Consider the following 14976-nt stretch of genomic DNA (forward strand, 5'->3'; position numbering starts at 1 on the left):
TCACAGAAACCATTTTTCCTTCAGTTGGCATGTATGCAGGCCTGTTAGATAAACGCAATTTCGTTTGCAGCGTGTTAAAGTTTGTCTCAAGCTTGGCTTTCTGTTCTACACGTGGGGGCTTATGTTTACGTCTGTAAGTACGGTATTCTTCGAGCCTCTTTTGCACACCGGACAACGAGTTATCGGCCTGTCGGCTTTGCAACCACGGCAATGTACGCCTAATCCATTCCAATAACTAAATAATAGAAGGACAAAAATCACAGATCAATAAATTTCAATATTTCCTACAGTAATAGTTTTTTAATTTTATATACTTACGTCACTGGCCAAACGTTCATATTCCTCCATCAAACGCTCGTTCTCTTGGTTCACTTTCAGTACTTTACAAATTCTGTTAGCTGCGGTTTCGGCCTACAAAATCGTTCAATAATCGTAAAATCATAATGCATAATTTAATAAAGATATTAGTCACAGAAAGCTATAAAGGTAAAAAGCACAATTACCTTCTGAGCTCCAGAAAAGCAATGGTAATACGATGAAACATAGGTCATTATGGCCCTTTCGTCTGGCATTGCCGTATTTGTCATATCTATTAATGTTATAACAAACATGCATATGTTAAATTCACTCAAAACTCAAAAGCAATCAAAATGTAAATTTAATGTTAAGTATATTATATTATTAAAAACAATAGTGTTTTTCAGTCACACGAGGTATAAGGGTATTTTATTGGGTCCACGTTTTTTTTGTTTTTGAATTGCAACCTTAAAGGTATTTCATTGTTATTTTCTTCTGTAGCTATTAAAATTTAGTTTATAATTTCATGTTATTTATGATTATTATATCGATTTATTACATGAATTTATCACAATATTGATCTCCTAAAATTCTTAATAACGAAAATTAAACAAATTTACGTTAACAGCTATAACCTATACTTTAAAATAATTGTATCATAATATTAGTATTAGTCCCGTATTGGTACTATTATAATACCTATATTAATTATAGCATAACAATTTTACCTTACAATTGATAAATACCCTATTAAAATGTATCATTATATTATAATCTGTAATTTAAAATTAATCATATTTTTTGATATACTTATTATATTACTTGTTATAGGTACGCAAAAAGAATTTGGCATACTAAATTCTTCAAATTGTAGACCTGCGTGAACATTTGAATTAAAAAAAAAAAATTGAAACGACTTCATTTATTTTTTATAAATTATTAATAGATACTACAAAAATAGCTTTAATTTTTATTAATAACCAGGCTGTTATAAACTTCATGTATACAATCATAATATAATTATATATTTGAGAAGAATCATTATACTTGACTCACTATATTTATATGAGGACAGTGGACACCTATATAACATTAGTAGGTATTGGCATATATACCACGAAAAGAAAATATATTCTAAAATTATTTAACTATCACACAAAACGCAGACGTTTATTATTATTGAAAGTTAGTTATTTTGTTTGGTTTACACTGGACAAAAGCGGGATGTACACGCGTTTTTACCTGTTGCGCCCCTTGGAATGCGTGATAATAACACGACACATAGGTCATGATCGCGCGTTCGTCCGGTTTCGGAGTGTTTATCAAATCTATATAAAACACGACCGTGTAAAAGTTTTTATTTAAAATATAATTATACACAATTGCGATAATTCACTGGTGTAATAATATTACTGGTACAACGTAGAAATGGCGCCAATAACGATGGTAATATTTATTTTTATTGGGTATATTAATGTATTTTCCTAACTAGATAACACGCATGGGATAAGACGAACTATATGATAAGTCACAACAGTAATATGTTTAATATTAATTATATATGTATAACGTCTCGTTAAGCATCATTATATGATAATGAACTAGTAGTAATGCAGACGTACCTTCGGGGTCCAACATGCGAGGTATGTCCAAGTACTTCTCAGCGACATCGAACGCGGTGTTCAAATTCTGCAGGGGATTATCTTTAGACAGCTTGTGATAATCGATAAGATCGGGCCGATGACGGTGAATGAGGGCACAGAAGGCCAAACCGTCCTTGAAACTGAAATTAAAATACAGCCAAAGTAAGAGACAATTATTTAATTATCTATTATGTAGAGAATAGACTCATATAGATATTCGTAAAAATTTTAAAAATGATGCAGTTATATGTGTCAAAAAAATCTTGAAACATTTCATTTTTTTGCACTTAAAATATAAACAAAATAAATACGGCCAATACTATTGAAATTTTCAATTTACTCAAACGCACCTGAGATGGAAGTTTTGCACGTTTACGTTCTTGTACGGGGCTGTCTTGCGTTGGCACCACAGCAACAGACCCTCCTTAGCAGTCATCTCTTCTACGGAAATGTCTTGGATGGCGAACCTCAAGATGATCGTCCAGATCATACCCAGAGTCATTTTTAAATTTCCATCGACAATTTCTATAAATGGGTATTCATTAATGATTAATACACAACAATAATAAATACAATAACGACAAATTTGCAATTTGATAATATAATATATGATTTACAATTAGCCCTGCAGGATGAATGAACAATAAAGTTTATTTTGAACAAATAACAAAATAGTTTTCCAACAATTAAAAGCAATGTAGTTTAATTATTAAGGCTGTGAATTTCTAGGAAGATGCATTTTTTTGGTGATTGTGAAACGTAGCTTTGTAAGTACATAATTTGAATTATATAACAACAAATCCATTAATGAAACTTTTATTATGCATTTTTGACATTTTTTAAGGTTTTATAATGTATTCATAGACCTATTTATACTGGGTGAAAATTGTAATATTACTAATAAATAATAAGTTCTTTTCATTAGACTTGATCTACTTCCGAGACCTAACAGTATTGAGTATATATTATAATATACTTTGTAGTAAGGTGGACATACCTTCGGCGCCGATTGATACCAATTTTACGCCCTTGCTGGCTATGAAGTCGAGTGCTTTGTTGACATTGGCGATCTTGTGGAAACGCATTTTACCTCTATCAGGTTTTGGTAACGTTTCACCAGAAATTACTTCAAGGAGCAACATGAGTTTGAGCCCGTTGCGGAAGTCCTCTTCAATGTTCTCAATGGCTGTGCCTGCTTTACGTAAGTGCGAGTTACACCATGCTGTAAAGGTCTGAAAACAATAAAATCATATATTATTATCACTGGTCATGTTTTTATAAACAAAATATTATATAGATAAAAGTCTATCAAGGCATACAATATCCAATGTAGATGTGTTGTAGATAAATATTATTAGTAAAAAGAGTATTTTTCTCATACATGTTTAAAAAAAACATATTTGTTTAGAATATAGATTATAGATTGATGATTTTAACTATATTAACGTAGATAAAATTAACAGATGTGACTTATTGTGACCTACTTAAAATTATAATTTTTAAGTGAAATTAAATTGATTTCAAACGCTAATATAACGAACGAACGCGAGAAATAATAATAATATTATATTATAAAACGATAATAAAGTATTCGACATTCGCATTAAATTAGGAGGACACGAGGCTTCATTAAAATCAACAAAGTGGAGTGGGAATTTGTTTTAATAGGGATAAAATATAATACAAACGATAACGGGAATATTTGAATTGGAGAAAATATGACTAAACGATTTTGAACTAGTTGCTTAGATAATATTATGGTAGTAAGTCAGTGTACACTGTACTTACAACAATCGAAACACAAATCTTACTTTCTATATAACTTTTCACGTTCGTCAATATTTATTATTTATAGTTATATACGAGTCTGTACACATACAAGAATTTAAGGAGACTGTGAATAACACACACACATATATATATATTATATAAAATCGATAGATCAGCAATTGTATAAACGATTATTGTTACAATAAGTGTACGGTTGCGGTCACGCAGTCAATCTATCTACGGAGAGGTTTAGCATCAGCATTCACTAATCGTATACTGGGTGTTCGTCCTACACTGTCCGTTTAAGAGTTAACCGACCAAATTTAACAAGACTTATTCAGTTTTTATTTGAGTCTTATTCGGTTTTAGGATTATGTTTTTTAAAGTTACTTCGTTTTTATTAGTATACTTTATTACAATACATTATACCTACTCTTATAGTTATATAATTTAAATACGGTAAAATAATAATGCTTTAGACAAATTTTAGAATAAAATATTAAGTTTTATACTTTGTTGTTTAGTTTTCAACCTTCTCCTTAGCATATACTACGTAATATGTATAATAGACGTGTGTCATAAATAAATCTATAAGCAGAATGATTCGAGATTTAACTTAACCCAATCAATTTCTGTTTTACGATATGAAATACTTTCAAGTTAATATTACAAATATTTATTTCTTAATAAGAAATTATATTTTTATACTTTGAAGCAAAAGTTTTCATGATTTTTTAAAATAAATCTTGAGGTTGGTATTATTTATTATTTATACAAACAAGTCCCGATAACATTTTGTTATAGTATAATCTGTTTTACTCGTAAGTAATAATATAAAGATAGTAAATTACATAAATGTATAAGAAGCAAGATAAACAAGGAATTGATTGAAAATAATTTAAAACAAGAATGAAAGATGCACATTCGTATTAGTTATCATAATATTATACATCGAATATTAAAACAGAAATATAAGCAATTCAAATATTAAAAAATGATAGAAGAAATCGTACTTCAATGGATTATAAGCTGAATAACATTTATTAATTATATACTTACAATTAAAAAATTACAACTGTATTAGTGACACTTATTTGTATACATTAATTGAGCCCACTGTGTATAGACATAAAGTATCACTAGTATATAAAGTGCATGTTATATATGTGTGTGTTTAAGTTTGTATCTAAAGGATGATTATAAAGTAACCATATTTGCGGTCTGTAATACAATACAGAACGTAGCGAAGAGTCAGGGAAATAAAAAGAAATTCAAAAAAAAAGAATAATAATTACTGAAACGACTACGTCACTGGGCAGTTTAATTAGGATGGATATTTTTTTATATTATTATAAATTTTCTTTATCGCAGTAAATTACCATTTGAATGCCTATTTTGTACATTCTAATAAAGTAATAAAGTTGTTTTCATGGGCGTAAATATACTATTACTCTCAGAAATCATAAATAATTTTTGCTAATAGTAGGTACTTGTATATTACACAATTGTATTTATTCCGAACAATATGCCTTGAGTACAATTTCAACAGTAAGTCATACATAACCGTTATCGAAAATCGATGGGAAAAAATAAAGAATAAAACGTATGAATCCGACACAGTTGTTATGCGATCCTAGTCGAGGTAAAACATAAAATAATATTCATCGCATAACCTCAAAATATAATTTTATTTTCACCTTTATATAGATTAAGTTTTAATATAAATGTTAAGTACCTGTTATATAAGTAGTTTAGATTAATATATTATACAGGAATGCACAATAATCGAAGTGTTTTGAATAAGTATAAAGAAGTGATTAACATTAGGTATATTATGCTTATTGTAAATAATATTCAAATATTAAAATTTACATTTGGTATCATTTATGCACTTGAAAATTTAGCATCAAAGAAATTAAATAATTAATGTTTAACTTGTATAAATAAATTAAAAAATTTAATTTAAAATTGAATTACATAAATACATTTAAATAAGATTAGAAGAAAGATACATTTTATAGGGGATGAAATATATTGGTACATTTCTGTATTAATTTTCAACTGTTGACAGCAATTCTCTAATTTTTTAAAACGATATTTTAACATAAAACTTATTAATTTGTATTGAAGCTGTAATATACCATTATACCTACATATTTCGAATTTTCTAATTGATATTTTTAATGATGCGTTTGAAAACAAAATATAAATAAATCATATAGGATACATTCATAAATTAAATAATTATTTTCATACTTATCAACTAGGTAGGTAGCAAATTTATTGAAATTAAAATATTTACTGTTGTGGTCCATGTACCTATAGTGTTCAAGGAGTATAATATAATGTATATAAATACTTGAATATTACTCAGCATTATTGCAATTCCATAATTCCATTGTTCCACTTTAATTATAATTAACTAATTATAGTCGCTTATCAGTATGAACATATAATATTGAATATCAATACAGACCAACAATAATATATTTGATGTTTTAAGCGACTTGGTATGTTTACCTCCACACCGAGGTCAACGTCAATCCAAAATATTTATGCTATTTATTTTGTTTTATTATGACAGAACTACATAATCATTAGTTTTATTTTTCAAAATCAAATCTTCAACACGGAGTCCATGATCATTAACTAGAGAGAAAACGTAATAAGTCACCAATAATGTTTTTAAATTTCGATATTACAAATTAATTTCCATTGTGTAACTTCATTGTACAAAATTTGATTACTTTTTTTCTCCGACACGATTCTGATTTTAAGCATCAGAATTAAAAACGTGCCGTGGAAAAGAATGTAAACCTAATATTATTATATTTGAGATACAAAACAGTTTCCAAAAATAAAATGAAACATTGGATCATTGATGAGCATTATTCAAACAAAACTCATAATATAGGTAACTGAAGTATGTGTTTTTAAAAAGTTTTAATAAATATAAAAATGGTTATAACTTATAAGTACAATATTATAAGACATTGTTACTCAACCAAAAAAAAATTATGATTTATGTGTCCATAAAGAAAGAAAATCAAAAAACACTAAATATATTACACGTTAATAGCTGGACAGTATTACAATTAAGTAAGTTAGGTATAACAAAGGAAATGACTCTTTCTGTACATAATTCCAACTGTAAAGAGCGATTTCCATAATATATCATTAATTAAATAGTTAAAATAAATATTAACAAGACTTTAGACTATTAAAAGTAATTACAATTGCGTAGTATATACTTGATATACGATTTACAATTATTTTTATATTGTACATAAATTTATTTTACCTACACTAACGAATCACGAAAGCAAATCACCAGTGATCGAGAAACGATAGTTCTATAAATATTATAAAAAGTAAAATAGTTGAAATAACTAATAATGACGTGAGCACATTCCAAGAATTCATAACAAAAATAATTATAACATGTCTTAGACTATATTGTATTATATATTCGTTTATATAAGTAAAATACTGAAATGCCAATCAGGTGTGATTTTTCAAAAATAACCATTCGTCATCTCATATCGTTATCATTATGCGAAATAAATAATAATTATACACTTATTATTTAACGACAAAAAATAAAATCTATACAATCATATTATAATAGTTATATTTATTATACATTATAATTTCAAATTCAATTGTAAGTACATCATCATAACAAAATATTTACTCAAAATGTATGATTTAAATGTAATTTCCGTACTTAGTCTACAGCTATACAGTGAAGGATAAAAAGTCTCAATAGGTAACCACACAATGCGATTGATATTTTGTTCTACACCGCCGTCACTGTGCAGTATAAACTCTTTCCCTCAATCAATTGCGTAAAAACAACACTCGTTTTTTATGTAGCGTGGGCGTCGACGGGAGGTCTTTTTGTCTTGTCTACATTGTCTACAGTTATGTCACAGATGTATTATAATTATTAAATTAAAACAACATTAAACTATATACCTATAGGTAATATATAAAACCCGCAATCTATAAATAGTGAAAAATATACCTCAAAATGACCTTGAAATAAACGGAAATTTTTTTTCTCATTTAAATAGGCCACATTTTTTCCCCTTTACAATATTCCGTATAAAGAACTTGGGTTGTTTTGAGAAACTTTCCTCAAATTAATTGACATATTGACATTTATTTTTTTTATGATCGAAAAAAATCTATACGTTCCCTTTTTTAAATAAGTTCCGCCCAATTTTATGCTAAATAGAATTGTTATGCCACGACGATTAATGTTGGTAAACTATAGTATGATGAAAGAAAAATTCCGGGATATTAAGAATTTGATGTATACATTTAAAAGAACCAATTAGAATACACTCAGATAAGGTTTTGTACATTTTCAGTGTTCGTGACGTTTTTTAACGTAGACAACAATGCGAGCAACATCAAGTTATTAAACTAAAACGTAAACAACTAAATAATATCAAGACCGAAGAATTTACAAGGATTACCTTTTATTTTTATAATACTGGGAGACGGGAGTTCATATTATACAGTTCATATTATACAATATTTAGGTGCATTAAAATAATATATTCAGGGAATCTTATACCTAAAAGTTCTACATTTTTTAATTATAATATGTTTATTGTAATTTCATATTAATATTTTGAAACTGATGAATATCAATAAAAATCTTTACGCACAGTATCTGATGCTATTGATAATTATTTTTATTGAATGAGTTTCTAACTTTTATTGCATTTTTTTCTTTAAACAATCTAAGAAGTTTAAAAAAATATTTTATGATTTATCTGAATCAAATAATAATTATATAGATAGGTAATTATAATGTATATCAAAATATTATGAATTTTAAATTGGTTAAGCACAATCAATTACAACAGTATAAAGTTATTGTAGTATAATATTATATAATATGTATACCTATAATAAATTACTATTTGCTCACAACCTATGTTTCGTGAGTCACAACATTAAAATATGTATAATATATGTCTAAAAGTTAAAATTAATTAATAATGATAGTAATATCTACATAAAACATAAATTAACATAAGTAATTAAGTTACCTACCAATAATCTTTAAATATATTTCAGAGACGAAACGATAGTTGTAAGAATAGATAAAAAATCACATGAATAATAATAATAATTTGAATGTGACTTTGAATTTTCTTTTAATTATTTGGTATTTTATTTTGAAATATTTAAACTTACCGAAATTCAACTATAAATAAATATTTATTTTTGTAAATTCAGTATAAGTACCAACATAATTTTGCGAAAAAATATTAATGTATTTAAATATTTGATCCCATAACTATCATGAATTTAACATTATCAAATTCTCATTCTAATATTTATGATACAGTGTAAAACATATTTAGATTCTCTACATAATAGTAATAAAATGTTTAAATATGCCGGTATAAATATAGTTACCCTGCAGTGAGTTAAAATTTTTAATTGATTGTTTTGAAACATGGCGATATACTTAAAATATACATCCACTACAAGTAACTTTAATAAGAAGCTAAAAAATAAGTTATTTAAATGTATTAATCATCTATAATTGTATTATTTTCTGGATAATATAATCAGAATTAAATAAGTTTAAATAAATTTAAATTTCATAATTTTTTATAAACTGCAAAGCGCGATGTTTCTTAATACTCATTAATTGTCACTATATTAACTCTAGTCATATATTAAACCTACGAATATGCATAGACTTTGTGATGAAACGTCAGAAGTATTATTATTTCTTGTAACCAAAATCATGATCATTGTCTATTTTAAAAAAGCACGTTGTATAACCAATTTATTCTTACATTGATCAACATATATCTTATTTAATGGAAGGTATTTTTAACTTGTTTATTATCACAATCGCAATCATGTATGTATTATAAATTAAAGTATTGTTTGTCTGCGATGTTTAAACGTGTTAAAATTGATTAAATCTAAACTTAGTTAAACAATTAAGTCGTCAGTTATAAATTTTAAAATAATTAGTTAAAAAACGTTACATTAGTTGACGGCCAATGTTGTATAATACATACGTAACACGTTATTTATTAAGTAACTTTAGAAGCTATAAAAGTAGTCGCGAGTTGGCTACCGACCAATGAGTTCAAAATTATTTTGGAATACTTAAATAGTTAATTTAATTAATTGATGTATGTTTAAATTACATTATATTATACGCTTTTCACTTTGGAACTATATTGAAAATGTAAATGATAGACAAACACTCATTTAAGTTGAACATTTTTGTTTTAGTAGGATATACTTATAAGTAGGTAAATGGTACAAAGAGAAAAACTTTTATGTTTTGCGAGTGGATTATTTTTTAAATAAACAATTTTATGGTTGAAGTAAAGTCTGCAATTCTACCAATAAAAATATTATAGTGAGAATATTACAGTACCTATACCTATATAGTATATATATATTATATTATACTAACAACTTGTACATATGTATTACATTTAATGCATGTATTTTGTGCATAATTAAAACAGGTTGGCAGATGACAATCTAACTAAATAAAGTAAAGTGAAGTTACAGTAAATTTTTGATTTTAAACCAAAATCTAAAAATATTTATATTATCTTCTCTACATTTTCAAGAAAAGTAATAAATAGTAGGTATTATTTCATGAGAAAATAATTAAATGTTTTTTACTGTTTAAAATCCCCTACTTCTCTCTATTTACCTACCTATTTTTTCATGAGTGTAGGACTAGGTGCTTTAATAAGAATATTTATAATAACCATTTAATACTATTGCAATTTTTACTTTAGCACTAGAATTAAAATTTCCTGGCATTCAACAAATAACCATTGTTTATTTATAAGAAAAAATATTTTAAATAACGAATAGCTCTTTTTATTATCAGTGGTATAAAATACAATTCACTTTTTGATTGAAATATAAATTAATTTAATTTACGATTTTCACTACAGTAAAATGTTATTCTATAATAATATTCTTAAAATAAAGAGACTAATATTCTAAGCATTACCATAGTACTCGTATTCATAGCCAATAAAATCCCAAATGAGGTTAAAGACCTAATAAAAAAATATATTATTTTCATCAAAATAAACAGTGGATTTTAATAAAGTAGTTAACTTATTTTCATAGAATATTACTCCAAACGACACATGTCTTGTAACGAGAAGTTGAGTCAGTCGATCGCATCATGGTTGAATGGCGATTCCTATTACTGAGGACTTTACTATTTTACAGTTGGATAAATTTCAATAAAAAATAAAAACTGTTGAGTAAAGCTAGTAATAAAAAAAAGATCTATAGATATATTAATGTATATAATACTTTTTTTAATCCCACAAAAAAGCTTTTAGGAACAATAACGTGATTAGTCCCGGACCTCGGAATACCAACAAGGACCTAATCGTCCGAAAATATAACATTTGACTCAGACATCAATTAGTATATTTTGTGCAGATTATTTCATTTACTTATTTATTTTATCATACATCCACGAGTATATATACCCGCAGCGGACCTATTATAAATGCATTTCAATTTTACAAATACATATAATTTTATAAAAAGCAACAATGACTAACGTCGTAATAAACATGAAGATAACATTATATCTAATGGGAAATAATATATAATATGTTTAAGAATTTCTGAGCAGAGGTCATTATACCATCGCACGACTACGTCGGACGCGCGTTGCAGCTAGCTCGCCACCTGACACAAAACAACACACCAGTTTCTCTCGTGGACGGAATAGTTAGTACTTCTTTTCTCCTCCTTCTTACCATTGGCCCGATAAATGCGCGCATGACCTATTTATGACCTACTCTAAGAAACGCGTCTAACTTAAAAAATAAATAAATAAAACGTAAACGTAAACGTCCAAAGAAATATCCGAGAAAACTCAACGCCACGCAAAAGCGGTCTTTCGACTAAAAACCATGCATGGCTGTGTATAATATAATTATCTACCGGTCTTTTACAAGTCAAGAATTATTATATTTATGTATATTTTATTATATTATATTACAGTTGAACGTCACGGAACAACATAAAAATGTCAACCGACCACGATAGTAGGTAAATATAGTAGCTATCGTCTAAATGTAGTACCTAATACCTATACACTATACACATTACACATATGTATAGGTACTTTTAAAAACGACCGACAGTCGTACAATTAAACATTACTATACGTACATTATGGCGATTTTTAAACTTATTATAATAATACACTAAATTGGCATTTTTCTTTTTTTTTGTAACTAATGAGGTATGCACGTAAAAAATACCAACGACCTCATTCAGACTAAAAAATATAAAAACAATTATATAAATATAACTACACACCTATAAGGTTTTAATGGTTTTATATACATATTAATGAAAAGCTATATGTTCAAATTTAATTAAAATATTAAATACAACAGCTAAACGTAAATATTGTATAGGTGTGGAGAACAATACGAAGTATGTATGTATAATATACGCAATTTAATTTGTTTTATAATATGTCGCGGCTGTATTATAATGTCGCAACGTTTTTTTTTAATAATAATAACAAACGAGTTCCCGGAATTAGCTACTGTAGAATAGTTACGAATCAAGATAGATTAATTTCTCGTTTTTATTGATGCTTTTTCAGCACTTTAGTTCCTCGTTCATCGGGTATCCCGTCTCGCGGAAATTTATCAATTCAGAATAACAGTAAGTTTATGATGGTCGTTTACAAATAACTTCAATAATATCTTTATAAAACTTAAGCGATAATGCATCTTGAAGGATTGTGTTATTAGTTAATGTACACATTGTTCATACAATCATTACTTATTATTTATTATATTACTAATTATACTAAGTAAATTATTAAAAGAAAAAACTTCAAACCGTCACACTTTTAAAAGTAATTTATGTAAATATATTTAATATCATGTTTAGAAACGAAAGTTTAGTCAGAATCCAGTTATTAACTACATATTATAATGAATATTGTAAGGTAGGCAAAAATAAATTCTACTTTTTGGGAACATGTCCAGAAAATTTAATTAGCTAATTAATAGAAATTTTACTTTATGCCATGGATAAAAATTGTGGTTGCCCACATCGTTATTAATCGGGGTCGAATAAAAAAAAATCTAAAAAAAGAATTAAACATCAAAAATGCACATAAAATTACTAATGGTTCAGTTTTATTATATATATATAGTTTAAACGATTTAAATCAATTAGAAATAGTAAAAAATATTAAAAGTTATACTATCAAATCTATTACATTGTAATTATCTTCTAGGCTACTGTCTACTAGGTATAATAATATGATAGATGTATGGAATAATAACCAGCAAAAACAATGAGTTATTTTTTCAATTGAACTTTAACATACGAGGTACAACGGTTAATTGACGTATAGGTACTATTGAATCAAATTGTATAGGTGTATGCGCAAAAAGGTAAATGTAATAATTGTTTAAGATATTTTATTCGCTATACCTTTACGTTGAACACGTTGACAAACAATTAATTATAAATAACGAACTAGATAAGTAAAGTCTACACTGAAGCCAGAGCAAAATTAAAACCGATTACCATGTTTTAAAATAATAATAAATTATAATCGGTCAATTAATATAGATTTAATTATAGGTATTATAAATCTATATATAATTTAACTATTTTATAATAATAATATAATAACAATATCATATTATGTTATCATTTAAATAATAATGGCCAATACATATATATTACAGATGTCCATTATTATGCAAATTATGACCTAGCTTTTAAACCGTATATAAAACTTCTATACCGATTTAAATGTTTAACAAATCTATGAACACACATTTATTTAAAAAAAAAAAAAGTAATAGGTAGATACGTCTATAAACACAAAATGCTGTTAAATAATGAACTATGATACTTATAGTACCTATTAATAAATAATATAAACCAGAATATAATAAGTAGAATAAACGAAATTTATTATTCTCAAAAATTATAATACTTTTACTATACTATATTAATTTATTACATTGTAACTTGACTAGAATTTACAATTGGTAAAATTAAATCACTAAAATTAATGATTTTTGTGATAAAGCTAAACACATTTTAGATTTTTAAACAATTGCAATCAAAATGATATTAGCGGAAAAAACGTATTTGTTTATAACTTTAAATAACTATATATATTATTAAAAACATATGTTTGATGATTGAATAAAAAAAAATAGTCAATATTTCACTTTCAAAAGTCCACAGAATAAAATAGAACACATGAATTCTGCATACTACGATGCACTAACATGGAAAGCGACCCAATAAATATTTTCGGATGTTGGCTCAGCTTAGCGAATAGTTTTATTTTAAAACACGTTTCACCACGTGGGTAAAGTTTCTTCAAAAACTGTATTTAATTTTTAATAGCAGCATACACAATTTCAGCCGTTTTGTCGACACGTTTTTTTTTTTTTTTGTCAACAACTTAAAATTGAACTGCCTAATTAAACACATAACATGATTTTAAAAATAAGTCATTTTACAGCTATATGCCAGCCAATATTGAGTTGGGAATTTTTTTTTACAAAAGAGGAAATAATAGATCAAACTATTAATTGGTCTTATTATTGTTTAATAATTACTAATTATAGAAATCTGATTATATTTTCAAACTTTTAAAAATTTAAATAGTTTGTAACAGGTAATCGATTATTAGGTTAACATTTAACATTTTTTATAATATCCAATATACTCTAATATTTTAAATATTCGATTTTTTTTTTTATTAACAAAAACGCATAGATATTTTTACGCTTCAAATCCATTAGGTTAATGTATGCACAGTATACACTATACATTGTATACTATATCGGTATATTTTTTAAAACATTTGTGTCACTATAGCGAACACTGTGTATATGATATACATAAATATACTATGAGGTAACTTGAAGGTCGTCCATCATGTCCACGCGTTGTCGCCTTTAACGAGTTCAATTGATAAAAATAAGACAAAAGGAAAAAACGTGCCAGAGGCTATCCTAGGTATACCGTAAAGACTAAAAACTAATGACGATATAATTGTCGAGAATAGTCGGTAGTATTATTTTAGTAGTGATACGTATATATTATACACAAGTTTCATAACAGGGAAATGATTTTTTTTTAAACAGAATTATCACAAATGGCTCCTAAAAGACAAATCCTGTATATTTATAATGCATAACTGGCAATAGTATTTACAAGTGTATAT

General features: G+C 26.5%; 1 protein-coding gene across 3 annotated transcripts in view; it reads right to left on the reverse strand.

The window, feature by feature from the left end:
• LOC114125111 (alpha-actinin, sarcomeric) overlaps window positions 1–14976 on the reverse strand; it is a 32625-nt gene that overhangs the window by 3781 nt on the left and 13868 nt on the right. The window contains exons 2-8 of one of the 3 annotated variants that reach the window (XM_027988612.2): window positions 2938–3172; window positions 2291–2465; window positions 1920–2080; window positions 1530–1625; window positions 504–589; window positions 319–411; window positions 5–235 (exon numbers count right to left, since the gene is read on the reverse strand). In XM_027988612.2, coding sequence (XP_027844413.1) covers window positions 5–235; window positions 319–411; window positions 504–589; window positions 1530–1625; window positions 1920–2080; window positions 2291–2465; window positions 2938–3172 — 1077 coding nt within the window. The remainder of the gene's footprint in view (window positions 1–4; window positions 236–318; window positions 412–503; window positions 590–1529; window positions 1626–1919; window positions 2081–2290; window positions 2466–2937; window positions 3173–14976) is intronic. The other 2 variants (XM_027988611.2, XM_027988610.2) reach the window with 2 other exon arrangements.

The sequence above is a fragment of the Aphis gossypii genome, chromosome 3 (genome assembly GCF_020184175.1).
Source record: "Aphis gossypii isolate Hap1 chromosome 3, ASM2018417v2, whole genome shotgun sequence".
In the NCBI taxonomy this organism is placed as follows: Eukaryota; Metazoa; Arthropoda; class Insecta; order Hemiptera; family Aphididae; genus Aphis; species Aphis gossypii.